The sequence below is a fragment of the Episyrphus balteatus genome, chromosome 1 (genome assembly GCF_945859705.1).
Source record: "Episyrphus balteatus chromosome 1, idEpiBalt1.1, whole genome shotgun sequence".
Taxonomy (NCBI): Eukaryota; Metazoa; Arthropoda; class Insecta; order Diptera; family Syrphidae; genus Episyrphus; species Episyrphus balteatus.
In genome coordinates, this window is record NC_079134.1 from 122,508,403 (window position 1) to 122,534,798 (window position 26,396).

At 30.9% G+C, this 26,396-nt stretch overlaps 2 protein-coding genes across 10 annotated transcripts; one reads left to right on the forward strand and one right to left on the reverse strand.

Moving 5' to 3' along the window:
- The first annotated feature begins 4,700 nt into the window (after positions 1-4,700).
- Positions 4,701-7,037, forward strand: LOC129906673 (juvenile hormone esterase-like). Its single transcript, XM_055982547.1, has 6 exons — positions 4,701-5,027; positions 5,103-5,246; positions 5,314-5,653; positions 5,712-6,259; positions 6,329-6,624; positions 6,689-7,037. Exons 1-6 carry the CDS (start codon positions 4,839-4,841, stop codon positions 6,870-6,872), a joined length of 1,701 nt encoding a protein of 566 aa, XP_055838522.1. The 5' UTR covers positions 4,701-4,838; the 3' UTR covers positions 6,873-7,037.
- Positions 7,038-9,011: 1,974 nt separating this feature from the next.
- LOC129906670 (aspartyl/asparaginyl beta-hydroxylase) lies at positions 9,012-24,675 on the reverse strand. 9 transcript variants are annotated; one of them, XR_008770844.1, is made up of 14 exons: positions 24,439-24,671; positions 18,068-18,127; positions 17,718-17,909; positions 17,040-17,647; positions 16,809-16,968; positions 14,354-14,431; positions 13,783-13,878; positions 12,908-13,597; positions 11,418-11,509; positions 10,568-10,808; positions 10,407-10,512; positions 9,902-10,326; positions 9,607-9,831; positions 9,406-9,543 (listed from the first exon to the last, which is right to left on the reverse strand). XR_008770844.1 is itself a non-coding variant. In XM_055982537.1 (13 exons), the coding sequence occupies exons 1-13, from the start codon at positions 24,488-24,490 to the stop codon at positions 9,393-9,395; spliced, it is 3,246 nt and encodes a 1,081-aa protein (XP_055838512.1). In that variant the 5' UTR covers positions 24,491-24,668; the 3' UTR covers positions 9,012-9,392. The 9 variants fall into 9 exon arrangements, 7 of the variants coding, with proteins under 7 accessions (XP_055838512.1, XP_055838513.1, XP_055838514.1 ...); XR_008770845.1 differs by lacking the exon at positions 9,406-9,543 and having other exon boundaries at positions 9,694-9,831; positions 9,902-10,051; positions 10,101-10,326; positions 24,439-24,672; XM_055982537.1 differs by having other exon boundaries at positions 9,012-9,543; positions 9,607-10,326; positions 24,439-24,668.
- Positions 24,676-26,396: the final 1,721 nt, after the last annotated feature.

Sequence of the window (26,396 nt, forward strand, 5' to 3'; positions counted from 1 at the left end):
AATTGCGTGTTTATTATGCTGATAAGCTCCATAGAAACCAAGCCCCAACAGCAAAGTGCAAATCAGATTTCAATAAACTTATTCCACTTCTAAAGAGAATTAATGTTTAAAATAAAATTGCGTAGAACCCTTCATATGGCTATGATTATGTGCAAAAATAGGGTGTTTCTTGTAGTATTTTATTGAGGCTATGAAAACAATAGTGGCGTGGCGTAACCCACTTTTTTTTTAAATGAGTTTTTCATAAAAATGGGTCTATTAATAAATGTATCTATTTTAATATCAATTTTAGAAAAATATAAAAACACCGTATCCAACGGTTTTGTTTTTTTTTTTATTCCAAACGACTTTTTATATAGAAATTTGGTTAATGTAGGTACCTATATAAAAACAAAAAATAAAAAAAAACATATAATTCGTTTTTTAAAAGAATTAAACAAAATCTGAAATGAAATTGCCCTCCAAAACAAGTACCTATGCAGTTTTATTTGATAAATCAAGGTGCATTTTTAGAAAAAAAAAAAAAAAAAATTCAAAATCGTTAGAACCGTTTTTTAAAAAACTTATATTTTATATAAATAATTTTTTGGAAAAAAAGTATTAAAAAAAATTGGTATGCCATTTTGTAGAAATCACTGATCAACATCTAAAAACAAAATTTCAAAAAAATACAATGTCCTGTTTTCGAAAATTTGATTTTTCAAAAAAAAAAAATTTCAAAATTTTTTAAAAATCCAAAAATTATTTTTTTCAAAATTTTATTTTTTGGCTTATATATTAAAATTATATAAATGCTTTTTCACATAAAGTTTCGTTGAAATCGAATAAGTAGTTTCAGAGTAAATCGGATTAGAAAAAAAAACGGTTCTATGGCGGTTAATAAATGATTTTCAAAATAAAATTTTTTTATTAAAAGATAGACCTTCTCTTTAAACCTACATTTGAATTTTTTTAACAAAATTTTTGCAGCCGTTTTCGAGATATTTCAATTTTATTTTTGATCCAAAAAAATTAATTCCAAAAATACCTCTGGAGAGTCGCCAAATAACGCTACATACCACGTTTGACATCAATCGGTTCATCCGTTTAGGCTGTAGCTTCGTTTACAGACAGACGGACTTCCGGGACCCACTTTTTTGGCATTCTCTATCATCGTAATGTCGTGGAAAAATGTTATGTCAATTTTTTTTCTGTACGAACTTGATATAGTACCTATATCACAAGTAAATATCTGAGGTATGCTGAAATTCAAACAGTAATATCCTGTTATAATATACATATATTACAATCAATAAATAATTATGTGATTTTTTCATTTTTTTTATATTCAATTTTACATGAAAAAGAACCTTAATCAAAATTGTAGAAGAATAAATCATGTACAAAAATTATGCCAACAATTTTTTGTTGAGATTCCTAAGACATGGGTAAAAAAAAAGTTACATCAATTTTCGAAGATGGCAGACTATCCCTTTAGATTTTAATACCCAAAATGATCAAGAAAATTTGAGGAACCCTAAAACTCTTTCAACGAGACTTAAAACATTTATAAATTGTAAGATGAAAATCAAATGACCTTAACACTCATCTTACACATCTTCAAAACACAATATTTTAACATAAATCACCAGAAATCAATAAAATAGTATACATATACAACACCCTGTGTTACTAAAACAATTCAAAAAGCTGTGAAGAATTACCATTGTAATGAAGAAGAATGACAATCAAATTTCCTAGTCAAAGTCAATGTTAACACAAGTTTTAACATTTCACGAGATAAAGGTTCACGAGGAAAGCCTCAAAGATTATACTAGCAGTAGGCATACACCATATCTGTTCACAGCACCAACCCCAGTCTCCATCAGTATCTCAAGCACATTTTGGTGTGTTTAATAATCAGAAATTGTTTTCAATATAATACCCGCGCCAAGATTGAGACGAAGTCAGTTGCGTGCTTGCTTTCAAACCATTAAAACGTCTTGTTCCGCCTTGGTCATTTTGAAAACTTAACCATAGATAACGTGCTGATAGTCACATACGCCTCCACAATTTTACCCCTCTTCCTGGAGTCCCATTTGCCAAACTTGCTCATTACGAGGTAGAACTGTTATCTACCTATAATATAATTTTAAGTGATAACCAAGTGATCCCAAAGTGCCGTAATTAAATTTATTTGAGGCCGAAATAATTGACGACCGGTCGGTGTGGTGAGGCGCAAAGCGTTGAAAAGCCGATATTTAAATTATAAACAATCAAATTAAAAAAAAAAATATTTTAATCAGGTGAGCTTAAGTGAAGATATTTTTTGTCATTTTGACTTAGGTTCCTACAGATGCTTAATTTAATAAAGGGAAAATACAAATGGTCCTAAATGGAACGGTTGTGTTTTGTGGAGGGCCTTCTTTGATATTTCAAATTGACAAATAAGGATAAAAATGATACTAATTTTAATATTAATTGAAGTTTATGAATAAGGAATGTGATAAAATCAAGTTTCAAAAGTTGAACATACCTCCTAGGGAAGATTTATAGATTAACGATTATAATTAACGAAAATAATTATTTAAAGTTAAATTATGAACAACTGTGGAGAAAAGTAAACATCAGCAATTAACACCAGAGTGGCTAACACATTTTGAACAGCTGAAAGTTGCTTAATCTCATTTTCATGTTAAACTATTTTATCTCACTCCAGACTTTTTAAGCATTTTTAACATGCTTTTGCTTCTTATTGAAAAAAAAATAGTTTGTCTTTATATTTAAGTTTTTTGTATTCGACTCTTAAACTAAACAAAAAACTAATATTTGCATTTAATCGCATAATGTAAAAAAAATAATAAAATTTCTTTGACTTTTGGTTTTTCTCCTCTTTTTTAGTAAATTAATTAATTAAACATTTGTTTTATTTTCGAAAAATAAAATACTCAACTCCATCTGATAAGATTTGGACCAAAAAATCGAATACCTGTTTTTTGTTTGTTTGAAAAATTAATTTTTGAATTTTTTTATTTGTTTTTAGATATTAAATGAATTCCATTTCTTTAAAATGCTTTTTTAGCACCTGGCATGGTATTAAAAAAAAAAAACGTCTATCGCTTATCAGTTGTTACTATGTCTATAATAGTCTAAGAGTTTTTTTATCTAAATAACTTATTAAACAAATATACTTCCGATTGATTTGTGTTGCAAATCTTATCATTTTTACTTGCTCTATAGGGCAAGTATTGGTTTCGTGTCGAAAAAAAAAATTGAGGTTTTAATCAAAACCAACATTACGATGATGGAGAATTCCGAAAAAGTGGGTCCCGCAATTCCGTCCGTGCTTCTGTGCGTTAGTGCGTCCATCTGTACACATTTCCACAGCCTAAACGGGTAAATGGATTTTCTTCAAATTTGGTACAGATGATTTTTATGGAATTCTGAAAGTTGGTTTTTTTTTGTTTTTTTATTGGTCTTTGAGAAATACAAAACAATTATTATTTTTGCAGTCGAAAAATATTGAAAATAAATGAACGTAAAATTGTCTTACTTTTTAAGAGTTGGCCATAATTTTATTATAAAAGTCCAAAAATTTTAAATTTTATTTTTTGACTTATGAGTTACGGCTATTATTATATCAGTATATGAGAACTACGATTTTATAAGTAAAAATTTACAACATTAGGTGTGTTGTAGAAAAATTAGAGAATTTTAAAATTTGTTTTAGGTACCTACTCAAATTTGAATATACTCGTACATAGCTTGGGGATTCCAATAATTCAACTCAGAGCCAATTTTTCATTGATAAGCCCCAGTTAAGGCTTTTTCTTACAATTAAACGTTTTTTTTCGTTTTTTTTTATATTGATATTATTCATCTAATAATCGTGCAAGATTTATAAATTTGTTTTTATCTTCACTTTTCGACTCACAAACATTGAATTTTTTTTATAAACTATTAGTATCTACATAGGACATTTTGCTCCTGGATTCAACTTGCAATAAAAACCTACATACATGTCCAAAAAATTTGAGAAAAATTTAAAAAAAAAAACAAAAAGTTACCTAAAATTGTACTGTGTTAATTTTTTTTTTTTTTCAAAATTCTGAGTTATCAGTTTTTCCAAAATAATTCATTCAATTAACTTGAATTGAACTTATAGAAAAGAATAAACTTCAAGCTTTTAAAAATGTATTGCTTAATATTGTAGGTGTTTGCCGTTCTGTTAAAATATTCGTGAGAAAATTGGGCCTATAGCGATGGAAAATTATTTTTCACTAATAAAATTTTTCACTCTCAAAAAAGTCGTTTACAAGAAAGTCAGAAATCAAGAAAGCGGTTCTAAGGCATGTATATGTACATATGTAACGGTTAAAAGAATACCTACTTTTCTTTGCCAATAGTAATTTTGGGCCATAATTTCAATTACGTATAAAAAAATAATTTGGGCCTAAATCTTTATACAAATACTTCCATGGAATCCTCTGCACAATTTGACTGCAATATTTGTTTTGACCTTCAGCTACCGATTAGGCTTGAATTTTTGTGCCACATTCAGCAAAAAATGCGAAAAGGGCAGTTTTAACTCGTATAATCTTACCTATTACCTTCATTTCACAAAACCGATCAGCCATAGTTGTGTGTCATCTCATAATATTAGATAATCAATTAATTAAAAACTTCTTTCTGATTGAAATAATGACAAAGCAATCAAGTCTAGTTGAGTTAGCAAGTTCAGAATTAAACTCTGTTTTATAAGACTTACATAACAAAACATCTGGTTTTAACTCTTAATAGACCTATTAATTTTTACATGCCGATGTAATTTTCTCATTTAAAACAGGCACAACTTTAAAATGATCACTTCGGTTGGATTGATATTTTTGTTGATAGCACTGAGTGACGTTCATGCTGTACCAAATGTTTGCCTACCCGAAATGGGATGCCTTGAAGGCACCTACATGTCTGGTTTCCAAAGTGATAAATTTGAAGTCTTCATGGGAGTTCCATTTGCTGAGCCTCCAGTTGGTGATTTGAGGTTTAGCGTAAGTTTTTTTTTTTTTCTAAACATCTTTACAACAAACAATCTTTATAAATTGTATAAATTTATATATATGTAGAATCCAAAACCTATGAAGCCGTGGAAAGGTGTTCTGGATGCGACTAAAGCTAAACCAGACTGCATTCAAAAAAACTATTTGCCACCTCAGCCATTTGTCAGTGGACAGGAAGACTGCTTGTATCTAAATATATATCGTCCAATAGTAAGTTGATTTTTGAAAACTTTGAACATATTCAAAAATACAGTTAACCTCAAATTGCTTTGTTTAGAATAAAGATAAAAAACCACTGCCAGTAATGGTTTACATATTTGGGGGAGGATTCTTTGCCGGTACTGCAAGCCCTTTAATCCATGGACCAGAATATTTTATGGACACAAAGGAGGTGATTCTAGTTACATTAGCATATCGCTTGGGTGCTTTAGGTTTCCTTTCAACTGGAGATGCTAATATGCCTGGCAATTTTGGGTTGAAAGATCAAAATTTAGCATTAAAATGGATTCAAAGCTACATCTCCTATTTTGGAGGAGATCCTCATAGCGTTACAATCTTTGGACAGAGCGCTGGAGCTGTATCTGTTCATATGCACATATTAAGTGATTTGTCATCAGGTAAGAAGTTTGCTCATATTTCTAAGATAAATACGAATTATCAATCTTTATTTTGTAGGTCTCTTTCAAAGAGCAATTGTAATGAGCGGTAATGCTGGTGCACCATATGCCACCCCAATTGCCAAGCCACTTGACCAAGCTCGTAAGCAAGCTGAGCTTGTTGGAATTCCCAATGCCAATAACATAAGCCCAAAAGACCTCACAAAAGCCTTACGACAAATTGATGCCAATAAAATCGTCGAATCTGGTGATGGATTTAAATATTGGCATGTAGATCCTCTGACCACATTTCGTCCAGTTATCGAAGAACCTTCTCCAAATGCATTCTTGACTGCTGATCCAGTTGATCTTATAGCTACTGGAAACTATACACAAGTACCTTGGATGACGGGTATGGTACCTCATGAAGGCGCTGTTCGAGCTTTGTCCATACTCTCCAATGAAGCATTACGTAATGACTTCAATAACCATTTTGACGATTTCATTGGAAAACTTATGGAGTTCCCATTTACAAATGATGTTGGCACGAAAATGGATTCCCTTATTGATCATTATTTTAATGGAGTCCACGAACTAAACAACCAAACAGCCCAAGCTTTCGTTGATGTACATTTTGTCACTGTTAAAAGCAAGAAAAATGATATTAATGTGATTTATTTGTTTAACTTTGTTTAGATCATTACTGACCGAGCTTTTGTGCATCCGTTTTATAAAAACACCAAACAGTACGTTGAAACGGCTGATCTTAAAAAAAATCCAGTCTACCTCTATCGATTCAACTATCGTGGTCCATTTTCCTATTCGACATTATACACAGGAAATTTCAACAATTACGGAGTAGTGCATTGTGATGATCTTATATATTTATTCCGATCGCCAGGACTGTTCAATGTAGACTTTGAAAAGAACTCAGTGGAAGCAAAAGTAATCAAGGAATTAGTAGACACTTATGTTTCCTTCGCAACAACAGGGTATGTATAAAATTAGCATTTATTTTAAATATTTTTCCATAATTATTTATAATTCTCTATATAGACACCCTAATGGAGCAAATGACCAAAGTTTAGCAGAATGCAATCGACATGCTTTGGAAAATCCAGATGATAACAAAATTTGTTCGTACAAGGAGATACAAAATGCAAGCAATGGATTTTCAGTGCAAATTGATAACTATTTTGACGTTTCAAAAGTAAAACTTTGGGACAAAATACTTAATTGAATTGCTTTTATCTTAAATTGTTTTATGTAATCATTTGTATTTCTGCATGTGTGTCTTATTTATTTATTTTCATTCGTATCATTTTATGTAAGGGTTATTTTTTTTAAGACTAGTATCTTCTTTCAAAAAAATAATTGACAACCATTTTATAGGATTAATAAAATATATGTATATACAAAAATACTAAGCTTTTCTTATTCTTATTGGCTATGCAAAATTGCTCTGGCATGATTATGTGGTTTATTTTTTTGAGCGATAAATTACGATTTTTTCAGAACAATAAAATTATAGAGACCACTTTTGAAAACGAATCCAGCAGTGAAGGTTTTGCAATAGGGAACAATATAAGCCTTCAAAGGGGTTCTAAAATTCACTAACTCTGAACCCTGTTCAGGAAAGATCTGGGGCATTTACGGTCCCTTATCGTAAAAAGTTCACAAGCTCACCAGCACTTTCTTTGTTAAATTGACCCCCTGATATTGCGAGTCGTCTGAAAATTATCCGCAAAAGTCAACTTGGAACGTTGAATAACAAATAATTTTTTTTACAAAATAAAATGTTAGGAATACGCCACAGTAACCATTCGTGGATTTATATACTCGTATGTGCATTATACATTAGAACGACCAAAAAAATGATTTTTTGCACTAAAGGTAGCAAATTTTGCGTAAAATGCGCTCCTGATGATTCGAAGTATTTCTCAAATTAAACGTCAAGAGTAACAAAATGTATTTAAAAATTATTTTTATCTTGAACGGCTGCACTCAAGGGTTAAAAAATAAAATACAATACGACTTGAAATTCATAATTGGCCTGTTTATTTCGGAATTAATTAATTTTTTTTTAATTGCTAATGTAAAATGTGAAAATTATTGGGGAATATCGTGAATAAATTTTCCTGAAAATAATTTCATTAAGGGAACAAAGATGATTATCAAGTTCTTCGGAATTTATTGGTATCAGCAATGATTTCTGCAGGAAAATTTGGCTGTCATTTCATACAAAAAATTCCGAAGAAAAAAATTGTATCCAAAAAAACAAAATTTCTCTATGAAACAGTGAATTATAAATAGCTTTCACATGCGCTGGGAAGCATTGCTTTCACTATTTTCCGTTCGGTTAGTAACAACATTTGACTGCATTATTAAAACATGAATTAAGTCCATGTATTAGGTTTTCTATCTTTGAAATTCACTTCCTAATATCGGCGTGAAAGCGAATTTAGACTTTTGGTTTCATTTTTTTTTTCAAAGAACTAGACAAGCATTAAAGAATAAAATGTTCTTTTACAAGACCAGAAGACCCCAGCCTGATTCCGTGTTTTACGTAGAAAATATATTAACAAAACAGAATTAGGATTTCCCGCCAAACTGATTTGTTGTTCGTCACTAAACATTTTTTAAGTGAACAAAGAGCTTGTACTTCCTCGTATTTTACATGTGTAAAAAATAAATTTTATAGGACGTAATTTTTTGAACTTTTACGTTCAAAAGTTCAATTGTTCAAGTCAAAGGCACAATAAAGGGTCTAAAACGCAAATCGTTCTGTTCGTAATTATATTTTTTTTTCTATTAAAATTACGAACAGTGTGTATATAGGTTTGCTTTTCCAGACTTTTTGTGATTAAACGAATGTATGGATTCTTGATATTTAATTTTGATAGCTTATTTTTAAATGGGCTCTTCTATTGACTTACCAAAAAGTCCTGATATTTACGAAAAAAACACTTACCTTTAATAATTCAAGGCCAAGTGATGCTTGTAAAGACAAAGTTGTAACCAAAGTTCCTGTTTTTTCTTCCATAAAGTGTAAATTATAACTCAAACATTTATTTTCCGTTGATTACTGGTTCTTGATACCTTGTTTAACTTAAAAAATTGGCATGATTACACTTCAATAGATGCTTATTTTGTAGACGATATGAAATAATATATCAGCTTCAGCTTTTAAAAGAAACTTTCAAACTCTAAAGTGGTTTTGAAGAATTTTTCTTGAAGAATTCATTATTATATTTGATCTGCTTTTTTGGATCCTCATCGATTGAAGGTCTTTTATTTACTAATCACCTATAAAAGGATATACCCAAAATACCATTAATCAAAAATATCAACCACAAAAAAAATGATAACTCATAAATAATTACCTTCATAGAAAAAATATAATAAATTTTATTTTCATTGTAAATTCATACGATAACATTGATAACATTCATAAATTCTATTTAATTAAGTCACAGTTAATCGATATTTTCGAATTCTTAAACGTTTTTAATTCTATTTTTTGAGATACAAAAATTCAATTTGTTTTTTTTATTATAATTATCTTTTGATTTCTCTTAAAAAAAAAAAAAAAAAACATAAAACTAATAAATATATAAATGGTGTTTAACAATAATATAGCTAACAAATACATTTATATCAAAGTATATAAATGTAGGAACTCTTAAGGGTTTTTTTTTTTTGCAAAAAGGTTACTTAGAAAAATATTATTTTTTAGAAATTTTATACTTTGGATATTTAATTAAATTGGTGATAAACTTTGGCGTTGTTCTTTTGTTAAATCTGGATGCCAGATATCAACGATTAACACAAGGCGTGGACTGGTGCCATTATGCCAGACTTCATGCTCAAAGCTGTCATCGAATATTAGAAATTTTCCTTCTTCCCATGTTCTAGGGAAATTAAATAATAAATTCAATGCCACAATCTTCTTTAAGTCATATGAATAATTTTACCTATTATTTTCACCGACTCTCAATAGTGTCCCAGATGGTACTTTAAGTCCCAAATGTGCTCTGAGCCGACAATTTGTTGGCCCACAATGAGGCCATACGTGTGTTCCAGGATGCATAACACTAAACTTCACCTGACCCCGTTTGCAAAACCGAGCTGCAGGAAACATTTCAATAATGCCGCATGTGACAGGGGCTGCCAAACAGTTTTGCAATCGTCTCTGCCCTCTAGCAAAGAGTTCAAATTGTTGCCAATTTCCTGAATCTCGTAAATTTTCAGCTTCATTTTGAAAAGTACCTTTAGCATTTAGTGCCTTTAGTCCTTCGTCACGAATAACTTTCCAATTCTCCTCAATTCGATTGAGAAATTCTTCATAGCCAGTCTCTCGCTTAGACCAAAAAGGTTGAGCTTTTAGCGTGTCTACATTATATAGTGATCTTTGGTATTCTGAAAGAAAAAGTTTTAAAGCTGCTCCTCTCCTGTAAATCTCACGTGCTTCTTCTAGTCGACCCAGTCTTTGTAGGCTATCTCCAAGATTAAAGTAAAATCGTCCATCTTGAGTGCCTTGGCTCTGCGAATCAATACCTCGCCGCAAATACTCAACAGCAAGATGAAGATTTTGATTGAGCATTTTCAGAACAAAACCGTAATGAACCATTGCAAAGCCATCATTTGGCCATCGAGCTAAGATGTCTTCCAGTACATGTTTCGCTTCTGAAAGACTGTGTAATTACGCTGGATACTATTATCAAATCCGTGAGGTAAATCGATGGACATGTGACATGGTAACAGCAAAACTCACCGATTCACCATAAGATATGTAACTGCCAATTGATTGCGATGTGACACTTTATTGGGAAATCTTTCAATGAGCATTTCATGGATCGGTACAGCTTGCAGATTAACACCTGTCATACAAAATTGTGAGATATGAATAATGAAAAAAATAAGCATTAAACTTACCCATAAACCGCATTCGATCCACACATCGTTGAGCGACTTCTGAGAACTCCGTATCATTAAGGATATCTTCGCCAAAGGCCAAGTATCTTTTATATGCATCAAGTGCTTCGCCAAGTTTGGAATTACTGCGATGAATTTCGGATTGCTTATCGAGGATTTTGGCTTTGCCAAGAAATGCTTCAGGTTTGTCGGGGAATTTGTGTGACAAGGATTCAAATAGGTTTAGCGCTGAGTTAAGATTCTACATCGTGATCACAGCATTTAAAACACACAACAATAAAAAAGACACACAACAATATCAAGCGAGAGCACGTTATTTTTCGTTTGGGAAAGCAATTAGTTAAGGCATTATTGGAATAAGATAAAAAAATAAAAACAGAAAACATATTAGCCATTAATACCATTATAGCAAAATAAAATTTAAAAAAAAAATTTTAAAAATAAAACTTAATACTAGAATACATGCAAATTTAAGTCTTCGATAGGATATATTTTCGAAATTTTGTAGGTGGGTTTTCTGTTTCGAAAAGAATCCTTTCGAAAAGTCAAATTTAAATTGAAAATGAGAAAAAAAAAATCAAATAAGTTTTGTTGATTTTGTTGGTTTTAATATAAAACAAAATGCAATTCTTTTTCTTAATTTTAATTAAATAAATTAGGCAAAATTAGAAAAAAAAAAATACTAATATTATAGAAGATAAAATTAAGAGCGTTATTTAAAAGATACTATGAGAGATATGATTTTATTCTACTGGTATCCGAACTAAAATGATTTGATAAATAAGTAAAGAATAAATAAATAAATTTATTCGATAACATAAGTGGTTTTTAACGAAAAATAAGGACTTACCTCCCGAAGCATTTCTTCGTTTGCTTTTTTGAGTTCCTCTTCGAATTCATCGTCGTCCATTGCCTGGGGACCTCCACCACGTGGTTTTATTTCTATAAAATATTTTTGTTAAATAATTTTATTTGAAAATCACTCATTACAATTTTTACATATTATAAGATATTAATAATAATATTACGAAACTTAGATCCGATTTGTTCACACTCGATTATCTTTTAATCAAGGATTTTTGTATGGAATAATCCTAGATTAAAAGATAATCGACTGTGAACAAACCGGCCCTTAGTTGAGGATATATTTTATTCTAAGAAAAATTATTCATTTCCTATTACGCTCTATTTTATCGTTACTTTAATAGGCAATAATGCATGGAAATAACCAATTGAATTTTACTCCTGAAACAAAAGCATCAAAACTGTTGAGTAAAAAAATTCTTTCTTCAGCCGAACAACACTAGTATGGATTTGAAAATGTGTTTTTCTTAACTCTTTTTCAACTTTTAGAATAGCTCACACTGTGTAAAATCATATCAAGGGCAGTTGTAACCCCTTGAGTGCCCATAATAATTATAAAACAAAAAAGTGTGGTGAATTACAGAAAAATACTTCCACACCCACCACGTTGTATCCCTAATGATAACTGTAGTACCTACATATTTGTAAAAAAAAAAATTCTGTAAAGAATCGTAAATTTTGGCTGAAAATTTAAATAAGGTAAGAAATGTTTTGTCACAAACGAAAAGAGCATTAACCGTATCCTTAAGGATTCTTCATTTTAATTTACTAAACGAATTCTGTCCAAGAAATGAACGAATAAATTAAATTGTATGTATTTCTGAAGCATTTTTTTTTTAAGAAATATTGGATTGAATAATAAATAGCAAGTTAACTAACTAGGGTTTAATTTTATCAACAAAATTACATTTTAATTTTTAAAATAAGAAAAATATAAAAAAAAAATGTATTTGCTAGTTCATTCGCTCATTAACACAGTGCTTTACATCTTGTGCCGTAACTATTTTTTAGGAGAATTTTTTTCTTTCGAGAGCCATCACTCTTCAGTTGTAAGAACGGAGTTTATCCAAAATTTTCCCGAAAAAATATTTTTGCATTATTATAAATAAAAAATTTGATGATTGCTTTTTTTTTTTTTGTAAATTACTCATAATTACTGAAGAATGGCATACCATATCGTAAAAAACATATTTTTGTGATAATATTATTTTTAAACGACTAACGATTTTGAATATTATAATTTTTGAAATAACGTCATTTCAAAACCTTAAGTTTGTTTTTTCTTTTTTTAAATGCAGGTTACCAAAAAATTATGTCATAGTTAAAAATTCCAATAATTCTAATGTGGCGTTTGACCACAATGTTTAAAATATGAAATTTGTAGGCACATAACTCTTATAAGATTAAAATTCAAATGTTGAAAAATAAAGTATTTTAAATTCAATTTATATAATCAATAAATAAGAGATAATTTACTTGTCCACGATTGATCTTCAACATCTTCATCACTTTCAAATTCTTTGGCTGGCAATCGCCCATATTTTGCTTCCAGTCTATTCATCAGTTCAGAATCATCAACATCGGATAGGTCTTCCTCATCCTCTTCATCATCACCAATTTCCTCTTCTTCTTCCTCTTCTAACATTTCATCATCGTATAACTCCTCATCATCATATTCTATATCTTCTTCATGTTCAGCAGCATAAGCACGACTTTCTTTGGATTCTACATTTTCATCAGGACGAATTGTACTGGATGAGAGTTGGGCTAATTTAATTGGCACTTCTGGTGGTGGAGTTTTTTCTCTGTGATATTGGGCAAAGCGAGATTGTGAAGGTTTGCTTGCTGCCACTGGTTGCTGTTCTATGCGTTGACTATAGTCTTGAACTTTAGTAGTTGTTTTAGGTTCGTCCATTGGGACTTTTGGTGGACTGACTTTTCTTGTATTTTCTTGTTCCACGTTGCTTGTTTGGAAATCAGTTGGTCGTCGATACATGGCGTTTAATTGTTCAAATGTTTCGGGTTTATATTTTGGCTGTTCGATTTTTTCTTCCTCAAATTCTTCATCGGTAACTTCGATTTCCTCTTCTTCTTCGATTTCTTCTTCAATATATTCTTCTTCTCCGCTCTGTTCAAGATTCATTGCTTCATCTTCTTCGTTGACGTCTGTTTACCATTACAAATATATATGATTGATGAAATAAAGTAATATTTTTTTGAAACTAAAAACACATATTTACGAAGTAACATTTAACATGAAATACAGAAATAACAGGGAAAACAGTAAAAGTTAACGTATGATGTATTTATGATTACTTCGTAAATAGTTAGAATTTTTGTATTATTATAACCATATTCCAATAATTCATCATGATCCTCGGTAAAGGTATCTTCGGGAGCAGCAATTGTCAGTCGACGTTTCATCAAAACTTCCGGTGATGGTTCGTCTTTTATTATTTCCAAATTGGTGTAACACGTAAAATTAATAATGAAACATTTAGTTTTAAACATACAAAATAGGTTGAATTGGTTCATTTCATTCTAAGCTTGTTAACTAAAACTCTAAAACTAATATTATAAAACAACTTATTTATTCCTAAGAAAGTGCAAATTAGAAGAAACAAAAAAGTTTCACATTTAGATAAACATGCGTGATACACAAAAACAACAACAATAGTTTATTGAAATACATAAAATATTCAAACAATAAATTTAAAAAAAAAAAAAACGTTTGCAATTCGTATAATAGCAGGTTATTTTAAATACTGGTGTCTTTTTTTAAATGTAAAGCAGACTAAGCATTTTATTTAGATCTTAGTCAAAAATAAAAAAAAAAATCGAAAAAGCTTACTACTAGCAAAAGGTTTATATTATTCGCGAACAAATGTAGTTAGAGGTAAAATAAACACTTGGAAAACTCACTTGTATTCGGATTTTTCCTAATCAATACAAGGCGTGCAACTAACGCAAGTGCCACACCCACACCAATTTTAACCGCAACTGCAAAATTCATGTGAAAAAAAGGACGCAAATTAATTTTGTTGTGTTATGTTATGGATTTCTTAATTTGCACTTTCTTTTACAAAAGAAACTAACAACTAAAACTTTGTATTACATAACTACTTAGGTAGGGAAATCATGGTTCTATAAAGGATTTTTCTTCTTACCTTTTACAATTTAAAAAAAAAAATACTTTTTTGTTTGATATTTTTGAAAATGTGCTATGATAACAATTTTTTGGTGATGTGTTTCATGTTGATTTCGGTTCCTTCTTTCAGAATAAAAATGTAAAATGGTCAAAAAATTAAACGTTCGCTATTTATCAACCACGTGTTCGTTTCCAAAAACCATTTTGAGAATAGCATTAAGTGCTATTATTACTATAGGTATACGTTTGTGTAGATGGTTAGTTCAGTTTTTCTTGACTCTATTATTATGGCGTTAAAAGGACAATTAATAATTAAAAAATTCTCGTTTTTTCACTAAAGATACGTAAATTAAGATGTAACCGATTCATATTAATATTGAAGTATGTACATAAGTCCTAGTTATTGTGATAACGAAAATCATAGCCTGCCAGAATGTGTTGACGCCTTTGCAGAGAAAGAGTGCATCAAAGGTACCATTTTTCTGAGATTTGATTTAGTAACCACTTAAAATAAGTTGGATCATGATGCCCTCCTCCTCTTGATTACGCGTCCTCGCGTATTTGTACGCGTGTTGCAGAACTACGTGAAAATAATTCGACCCGGACGGTCTCGTCTCCCTGATTACAAAAAACACCCGTGACAGAGTTTTTTCCGCTTTTTTCTGTTATTCGACAGAATAGTCCAAAAACGTGTATTTTCCTCGTTTTTAGAGATTTCACATATTTTTTTGGAAACATGTTTGTTAGATAGTTTCAGGATGAAATATGACTCTTTTCTTGTTTTACTTTAATTCAGAGACATTGAGACACTAAGGACTATATGAGATAAAATTCATCTTAATCTTATTAAACTTTACAATCAACAATTTTTTCTAAAATTCTATTAATTCTAACAATTCTAAATTAAAAGAAATCGTTTAGAAAGAGTTTCACCACTGTTGATTGTTTCGATTTCATCCGAAATAGAACGCTGAATAGCATATCTAGGGCGGATTTGAATCGATACGCACTGATTGGTGGTTTTCAATTAACCACCATTTTGTATTCGACGCCATCCAGAGCTACCTTTTTCAATTTGGTAACTCCTTCCGTATTCATTTCGTGGGTTTCTGTTCAGGAACTTTTGATTTGCGAGCTCTTGTTGGTTTTATGGACTAGTGTTTTCTGTGATCTTTTGCATTTCTCTTCTATATGAAAAATCCCTTAAAACACGTTCCAAAAATGTAAGCTGTTAAAAAAAAGAAGTTTACATGCGTAGATCTCGTTTTCCGTCATTCCAATAGTAGTTATTTTTGCATTTTTTGTGACTTTGTTTGCCTTTATGCCACAAAAAGATAGAACAAATATTTTACTACAGAGTAATTTTAGTACTACGGAGTACTTCGGACTTACTCCAGGTTTTTACCCAGATTTATACTTATTTGCACACGGCCTAGCATTTGTTGTTTTTTATTTTTGACAAGTTTTTTTTATATTAAAAAAACACACAGTTTGAAAATAAAAATCTACTCTCATTTACGTTCAATCACTCCTAAATATGAGGTAAATCCAGATACTCGTCAGTTACAGTCAATGCTTAAAATTTCGATATGATTTTCTCTTTGATTGATTGATTGATTTGTTGTGGTAGGAATTTATCTTCATTTTGAAATTTTTTTTTTATTCTTTAAGATATAAGTTGTTGTGGCAGTCTGTTTCCTCCTTTATTAAAAGATATTGGTAAGAGATTATTCACGTTAATAAAACTGTAACATTGTAACTAATTTTCTATTTTCTCCTTTAACACAACTTTTTCGAAATTTGAAGTTGTAAAATTAATGAAAAAGAAAAGTGCAAATTCTGATTAAATTTAATTTAAAACTTGCATTTAAAACAAACTGGAAGTTATTATATCAATTGCCTACATCAAAAATTCCTTACAGATAGGCAAGTTTTACACGTTAAAAAGTGATAGACTTGTTAAGAACAGTCTTGTTAAACGCATTTCTGACGCATCCAGTTTTTAGAAATATACAAGAACTGAGTATGTGCCTAGTGATGTTCCACTGTTATTGAATTTTCTTTTTAAATGTACTGTTATTCGACAAGAACCCAACGCATTATTGATTTGTGCTTTTTGTTCTAATAAAATAGTTTTTGTTCAATAGATACAACTATACACTGCTGGTCTAGCACTACTTTTTTATCTATTCTACGCACAAGGCAACAATTATAAAATATTCAACTTACGTGGCGAAGAATATGATGAAGGTTCTTCTTCTGGCTCAGGTTCTCCTTTTTTTGCAGAAGCTTGTTGTTGTCGGGCTTTTTCCTGAAGAAGCAAAAGTTCCTCAGCATCGTTATCGACTACAACTGATTCTAAAGATTCAAAAGTACCATCGTCGTCCTCCTATATAGAAAAAAAAAGAAATGTTCAATATGATTAAGTTTATTAAAAAATAAAACTGTTGTAACTTTGACCTCTTCAAATGGTTCGTCATCGTCGTCTTCTTCTTTGGTTTTACTTTGTGCACTTGAGGCCTGATGAGATGATTGATGTGAACGAGTTTGGATTGGTTCTACGTCTTCAGTTGTGTCTTCATCTTCTTCATCTTCATCATCTCGGTTGTCATCATTTTCTTGAGTATCTTCGTCTTCATTATCATCATCATTTGCATTTTTGTTATCAGTCTCCTCTTCTTCGTCTTCTTTCGTCTCTTCAGCTGAGTCTTCTACTGTATTCTCATCATCATTTTCTTCTTCTTCCTCCTGAGTTTCGTCGTCGGCTTCTTCAGCTGTTTCAGCTTCTACTTCTTCAGTTTCATTATCATTCTCTTCTTCGTTTTCTTTGGTATCTTCCTCATCTTCTTCCTCTTCTTCGTCTTCCTCATCATGATCCTTCTCATCATCATCATCCTCGGCTTCGTCTATTTCAGAATGATCTTCTTCTTCTTCAAAAGGTTCATCACCATGCTCGTGCTCTTCTATAGAAGCAGAGACAGCATCGTGTTCATCGTGAGCTTCACGATGTTCATCAACCCAGCCATCAAAATAATTTGAAAATCTTGATTCTGATAACGGTGTATCCACTTAAAAAATTTACATTTCCCGAAGAGCATTAATTTTATATTTATAATGAGCTTTACGGAATAAACTTACAATCAGCGAGTCCTCGGTTTTCAAGAATGATCAATCCAATCAATCCCAAGAGTATTGCCAAGAGTGAGAAGAAAAATATTTTCGCACACCAATGCCCTCCAGTTTCGTGGTCTCCTTGTACATGTAAATGCACATCTTCGTTTCCCATTTTCGAGCCATGAACTCCTTGATGTTGCTCTCGGGGTTCATCTTCTGCGGAAACATTATACATATTTAAATAATTACATTAAAAATAATGAATTTTTGAAAAGGTTGTGTAAGGAGTTAGTTAGACAAATATGTATGTATGTTAACAAATATGAAACATAATAATTTACAGTTGGATAATAGTGTTATGGGGATCTAACTACCTTGTAGGCTTTGCTTTCGGGTGAACACAAAATCGCCTTCGGACCTGCGATCCAATGAATCTATTTTAATTATACAAACATAAATTACACACAATGAACAATGAGTTATTATGAATACAAAATTAACACAGATTATTATTATTATTTTTTTGGAGCAGTCTAAGATATGGAGTACATAAAACAAATTATAAAAACAACGTATAAACTATTGATAAATAATTTTCAGTTCATCAATTTGAAAAATGTAACATGGGTCATTTTCTTGACTGTAACTGTAAATAGAAAAGCGAGTGAATTATTGGATCCACCAATTTACAGGCCAATTCTCAGAAAAAAAAGAAACAAAGAAAGAGTTAAAACAATTCTTTGTATCTCACGAAATTGCATGTTCAAATTCAGTTTTCAGAAAAAAGAAAACCGTTGATGGAATGAATGCATAAATCGTTCCATTCCAATAAGACAGAGCCTAAGCATTTTCCAAACTTAAATAAACACCATCGCAAACATATGCAAATAGTTTCCAGCTCGTATGAGACTGTGTTAGCAACTTTAACGAACTTGGCTAAAAATAAGTTCCTGGACACATCGGAGTTCTAGAAACGAAGCAGCAAAGACAATACCAACATGAGTCGTTATAGTTGAAAATGGTACAAAAAATAACAATTTATTTAATAAAAAAAAATTAACGGATTTGTTTGTTCAAATATAAAAATGGAGTAACTAAAACATCTATTGGCTGAAAGAAAAAGAGAAACCGTTAATTTGCAAATCATTTGAAAGTTGACTTAACGATTTTTTTACATTGAGTAATACGACTGTGAAATAAAGCTTACATTATTATGGGTTTTACCTCTATACCGGGGGTAAAGAAGAAAACATGATTGGAAACAAAAATTAAGATTTTATCTATGAAATTTGAGAAAACATTTCTACAACTTTGGCATGAAAAACTATGTAAAACTTTAAAGCAGACTCAAGGTTCTGCAGCCTGATGTATACGTTTTCGTAATGTTTTGCGAAACAAACAAGAACTGAAAGAACTAGGTTTCTTAAAAAAGAATTGCCTCTTAAAAAAATATAAATCAAACGAAACTATTTAAAGTTGCCCAGATGTTTTCTTTTTCTATTTTTAAAGTTAATCTGATTTGATTTCCTACTTTTTTCTGTACCAATATCGGAGGTCAATCACTTTTTTTTTGCAATTGACTTTGAAAATATTTAAAAAAAAAACACAACAGTGTTTATTACTTTCTTTGTCAACTATCACAACAATTATTCAGTTGTGTCTGTCTTTTTTAATTCTGTTTGAAGAAATTACCCCCCTACATATATGTAGCAGCAAAGACGCGGACAAGAAAAAAATAAACGCAATTAAATGTTTTTTGTTTCTTGGGACATGTGTTGCGCGATGACAACCTGAATATTGTTTTGCGTTTGTTTCGTTAACCGTTGTCGTTGTCTAGAGATTTAAAATCTAAATTTAATAATTTGGAACTAAGCCAACCGCCTTAACACCAAAAATTTGACTTTAGATTTGGGAATTCCGTGTGTGTATTTGATTTATTTACATTTACTTTCTCTCTTTTTCAATACAATTTAGTGTAATTAATAAATTAAGATGGCTTCAGAAAAGGTTACTTGATGAAATGTATATTAGAAGTGTTCGGTTTTTCCTCGCAAACAAAATATTATGTATTTTTTTTTAATTAAACAAGCAGCGTTTAACATGTAAATTTATCGATTTATATAGCCATAACCCTTAAACTCATATAGTTGGTGAAATACTTTTAACTTGAATAAATGATAAAATAATTTTTTTTTTTTTTAGTAGATGTAAATTTCGGATTAATCTTTAAAAACCAAGCTTTTAACACAGAAAAATGTAAATGTAATATAAACCACTCATTTGCAATGTTTAAATCCCAAATTTGATGCTCTTAAATGATAATAATTACGGTTGGGTAGGATTGTTGTTTGAACTCAACATAGATTTTCTTGTTGAAAAGTTGAAGCCCAGCTAAGGTCCATTTTTTTTCACTCGGAGTTGAATATAACTTGAGGATTCTTATCCTCAACTTCCGAATTCGGTTTTATTCACTCCAAGTTGACGTTTTCAGCTTTCGTTTTTAAACTGGAGAGTTGATCAACTTCCAGTTTTCTCAACTTCCCTAAAAAGTAGAAGTTTTGAGAGTTTGCTTCAGATTTTTTTTTTAATTTTTCTGTCAAAATATTGTTGGCAGTATATCGTGTTAACGAATTAATATTCCAAAAGCATTACAAGCAAGTACTTTAGCCTGTCTGGACATATGGTATTCAACTCTGGGGTTGTACGCGCGATACAAATTTAAATAGATTACAAACTTTTGAAAATAAATTATTAAGATCATTTGTAAATGCGCCGTGGTATATAAGAAACGAAGATCTTCACAGGGATCTTGGAATCCCCACGGTTCGCAAAGAAATAAAAACTTTTGCCCGAAAGCATAGAAAACGGTTAGTCGAACATACTAATAGAACAATACTAGAAATTCTCCACGAGACAAACTTAGTACGACGTTTGCGAAGGACTAAACCTTCCGATTTGGTACAGTGAAATTTTTCAATTTAATTCCTTTATTTCAAAATATCGGCATTGATTAATATAAATTTAAATGTTTATAGAATTTATTTGTTTTATTTCCTATAAAGTACTTATTTTTTGATAACAAAATTTGAACCATTATTTTAATGATTTAATTTAAAAAAAAAAATGTTACGTAACTTAACTTCGAGAAAGATAAATTGCTAGATAAGTTCCATCTGAACTTAGTTGCAATCGGGAGGAGGAGGTGCTTTTAGTGGTTAAGAGTCCCACATACCTATGAGCACCCGTTTTCCGGTCCTCATAGAATCTTTTGAATATTTCAATACCTACCCACGGACAAAAAAAAAAAATATTCCACAGCAAAAAAAAATCGAAAAACCAAACAGAAATCGAAAAAACAAACAAAAATCGAAAATTTAAACACAAAATATAATTTTAATATAAATAAATGACAGGTTTTTTTCCATATTCCATATTTATATGTATTCCCAGGGATATTTTTCAAACTTGAGGTTGACCAACTTTAGATCTTCAACTGGAGAGTTGAGAAAATTGTTAGTTAATACCCACTTCAAGTTGAGCAATATATAAAAATACTATCCTCAGAAAGAACTTTGTAGATTAAAATTTTTGTTCATTGTTTGTCTAAATAATGGATGCAAGGGATGATAACTAAAATAGGGAAATTATGCCGGTTAAAATTGGAATTTTTCGTCGCAAATTGTAGAACATTCCAAGGTTTATTCAATGAATTAATGAATAAATAAATGAATAAATTTGGGTAGTGCCACTACATGTAAACACTCCAGTACAAACCTTACTGAGAGGCTTACTTAAAAATCTTAAACCAAATGTATTATGATATAGTTCAAACAATATTGCCTTTCCCGCTTAAGCGAAGATAAAGACATTTCCTCGAATATAATTTTGTTTTAGGACATGTGCAAGAAAGCATATTGAACTAATTGAGGTTGTTGAGCGCGCCACATTAGGATGAGGTCTTCCTCTTCCACGTTGCCCATCGAGGTTGGATACGAAAACTCGACGGCTTGCTGGTGCGTTGGTTTTTATAGTCCCATCATGACCATCTTAACCGATATTTCTCGATGATAACATATATGTACTTCGTTGCTGTCTCATTTACAGCCAAATCTATTTTTTTTTCTCCTTCGTCTCAATATCCCTTCTGTTACTTCACCCAAACAAAAATGGAAGTTACCCCCGCGGGTATAATTCCTTTTAAATTTGCGTGGTTTAGTTACATTTTTTGTCAGGTTCGAATTCACATTTTAAATGTAAATAAAACCCATAGATTACTGTACTGATAAGGATAACCGATCCAGACAATGTACTTTTTAGCTAAGAAACTGTTGACATTGACGAGTAAGCGGAACAATAGATTCTATTATTTAAATGTGCGAAGCTGGCAATGCAAGATACTGGGGCCCTATTTTGTAAAACGATTATCGTTGAAACTACTTCGTTTTCGTTGAAATGCGACTACGTATTACGATAATCGTTTTACTTCAACGATACTCGTTAATCTTGACGACTGCCATTTACCTATCGTTTAACTTTCGTTTTCGTTTAGCTGTCATAATATTATTGCGTTTGCTAGTAGAATTCATGTGAGCCTCAAAAAAATATTTTTTTTGGTTTAGTTTGGCCAAACGACTTTCTCGTTTTACATAATCGGTCTTTGTCGTGACTATCGTTTACTTCAGTATCGTTGACTTGCCGCTCGTTTCGTATTACGTAATAGACCCCCTGGTTATTTAAGGGGTAATAACACCTTGTAAACCACGAAATCGAGCGTCATTTTCATGAGCGTATAAAACAAAGTAGAAATATTATTTTCTTTTGGTGTTTGTTTAGTTTAATTAAGTATATTAATAGGTAACAGAATAGGCTAATGTAAATTTTTTTAATGATGTGAAATTTTTTAAATGGCGGTGTAGTTTAGGATGATAGTAAAATCCTGTGCTCCCATCGGGCGACCAACTAACTCCTACAGTTTTTAACCGATTGGGCTGAAATTTTGTGTGGAGCTTAAAAATACTATTCTCTAGTGAAGTACGTAGGATTTTTTTGAAATATAAATTTTTAAAGAAATGGCATTAGTTTGAAAAAATTATTTCATTCCAAAAAACAAAATTCGTTGAAAAAAGACCATAAAATCGTTAAATTTTAATATTTCAAAAAAATCCTACGTACTTCACTAGAGAATAGTATTTTTAAGCTCCACACAAAATTTCAGCCCAATCGGTTAAAAACTGTAGGAGTTAGTTGGTCGCCCGATGGGAGCACAGGATTTTACTATCATCCTGAACTACACCGCCATTTAAAAAATTTCACATCATTAACAAAATTTACATTAGCCTATTCTGTTACCTATTAATATACTTAATTAAACTAAACAAACACCAAAAGAAAATAATATTTCTTCTTTGTTTTATACGGTGATGAATATGACGCTCGATTTCATGGTTTACAAGGTGTTATTACCCCTTAAAAAAAAAAGATTGACTTTGGCGGCCCTTTGGTGATACAAATTACACTCTTCTTCCTTCCTTTAAGGTGTTAACCTTTATGAAGCATGCATTTTATGAGGAGCTTGTTTTTGATTAGCTCAACAAATAAAACGAGTTTGAAATATTATAGGATTTTTGGCATAGAAGTTAGAGGGGGTCAAAAATCGACCAGGTTATTTCCTGTAAATAAGGGTGTAGTCCCAAAGTTGCTAGAGAATTTGCCTGGCGGCTGTTTAATTACTACATATGTATATGAAAACTATTGAAATCGGTTAAATTGTTCATGAAAAAGGTAGTTATACAAAAGCTTTACAACATTTTTCAAAATTTGAAGTCAAAAATTGTTTCCGTTTCCGCTTTGAAGTCAAATTCTGTAAGGCTTTTCAGTTTTTACACCTCATTCGATAAATTTCACATGCAAACTGTACAATAAAAGCTTATACTACGTCTTCACACAAAAAAAAAAGGTAACGGCATTCTTTGTCGGTTAAAAGGATGGACTTATTACCAAAAAAAAAATATAACAATACAGGTACCCAACAATATACAGAGACCAATTAAATTTTCAAAATAATAATTAACTATTTTTTTTTAAATCACTTGAAATATATTTAAATTTCCTTGATTCTCCTTTAAAATTCAATACCGTAAATTTGTCATTTAATGAGTTTTACCTTTGAACCAACAATTTATTACTTCAGTATTTTTCTACAAGATCATTCCTTAATTTTTCGGCTTTGTTGAGCCAAAAATAGTCAAAGCATCAGAATCGCAATTTCAACGTACAAAGTGTGGAGAGCAACGGCCACAGCGTACACGCGACGACACGACAACAAAATTCAAAAAATACAAGACAAAAAAAAAGAAAAGAAAGAAATTCTCTGTTCCACCGAAACACCACCGAAATTGCTATCGGTCGTGCGGTAGAGAAAAAAAGTTCTTTAAATAAATTCGAGCCGAATACGTTTGCTTTCTATAAATAATAATAATAAAAAAAATATATAATTCTGAGTCCAACATAAAAATTTTGTTCCGTCTTTTGTTCTTCCCTATTCTGTGTGCTCATCTTTTATATAATATTTTATAGCTGGTTGGTACATTTGTATATTTCGTAAGTTTACCAAAAGCATGGATTACATTCTACGATATTTTATTAAAACTAATAGTTTAGCTAGATTATATTTTATTATTAGAAAACATAAAAGTTATTTTAAAAAATGTTATGCTTGAAATAAAAGAATTCATGAATGAATTACCTCGTTTCCTCTTTTTATCTTTTCGCTTGCGCGGTTGTACGTCGCCCGACATTTTTGCTAGATTCACAATTTATTTATGATAAAGAAATTGATTTCTTAGTTGATTTCAAATATTTTTCATTTCAATTGGAAAAATTATAAATAAACTTATTTCCGGACCGGGATGTGCAGAGATATGCCTGCCAAAAGCAAAGTACAAATATTTCTGGTGGTGTTTTGAACGGTGCAGTTTTGTGACAGTTGTTGCTTGTTGTTGTTGTTGTTTGGTTGACGTTTTTAACGTCAATTATTTTTTTTTGTGAAAAGTTTAAGGTTAAAACATATGGAACAGGGTGTCATGCAACTTTTTGGTGCTTAAGGTCGTCTTACACTAGTCGCTTTGGTAATATTACTCAGTAAATAATTAGTACTTGAACAAAGCTGAAGTGAAACGAAATTTTCCATACAAAAATAACACAACGAAATCTTGAACGAAATTTAATTTTTGATAGTTTTTTTTTTAACTTATTAGGGGTGTTTTTTTTTGTTTATCTACATAGATTTTGCACAAAAAAACGACCTCGGGATTTTTGAAATCCATGCTAAAATTTGGCACTATGTCAGCTGTCTGTCAAAAACGTTGCTTTTGTTTTTTTTTACATCCATGATGGATGCAAAAAAAATGTTCACACCAAAACAACAAACATTTTAATGGCCATGGCATCCATGTTGGATTCAAAACAAAATTTTTTCACAGACAACCAAAAATCGTTTGTAAACTCTTAGCTACATTTTAAATCCTAGTACGCTGCTGATGCGAAACGAAAAATGTTCAAGTCTCTAAAGTCGACAGCGAAAATGCTAATGCCCACTTTTCACAAGTCGATTTAAGACGCACGATATGTCGTTCGAATAGGATTTTTCTATAGGGATTGTCACTTTAGTCGCCTGCGACTTACGTTCACACGAGTCGAAAAGTTTCGCCGCACGGCAAAAATCGAAAATAATTTTTAAAGCAAGAAAAAAAATGAATTAAACGTGAAAAAACCGCCAACACTGCTGTTGGAGTCAAGAAAAATGCACAGGACAGTAAAAAGTAATTGAAAAATGAGTGAAAACTCTCCAATTTTTCGATAGAGCTGCGAACTGAAAAACGAAAAGCAAAACGAAATTTGTCGTTCAGGATTTCGTTAGCGAAATTTTGTATGGAAAATTTCGTTTCGCTTACTTCATTTTTTTTTTTCAAAATTTTGATTTTGGAAATTAATTTTTCAAAAACTGTGCCATAAAATGGCTTTATTTAAAATGTTTGTAAAAGACTACGTCTTTGACTTTGGTGTAACCGTTGATTTTTAATAATTTTTTTTCGAAATTAAGTCAATTTTTTTTTTTAAATTGCCCCTCCCCGCTAAACGAAGGGGAATACAATTTTTTTCTTGTCTCGACCTAGCCTACACGCTCTAGCTTTATATAATATATTGCTCCTGAATCACCCTGTATTTAATAGTTTTGGTGCAATACCTGAATGTCTACATTCTTATCAAAAAAAAAAAAAAACTTTGTATAGGTGTCTTCAGGTGATTATTCATTTCAGAAAATCCAAAGTTATTTATGGCCTCAACAATAAAATTCTTATGAATTCCAGAAGTAAACAGCCCGTACTTAATCCTTTTCTAGGAAAAACAATATATTTAGTTCAATAAAATATTCATTTAGTTTCTCATGTTTGCTTTCGTTGATATTTTGGGTATTTAAGCAATATAGTGAAAGACAGGTTTTCCGGCATTGCAGGGAGATTAAATGCTGTTGCTCTAGCAAAGCGAATCGACTACCTTATTGCGACCGAGCGCTATGAATGACTTTTGATATTAGTTTTATCAAGCCTGTTTTTCCTACAAAATTACGCAAATTGCTTAATTTCAAAGGTATAATCTTACAGAAAATTGTAGTATGAGAGAGAGAGAGAGAGAGTGGTTGTT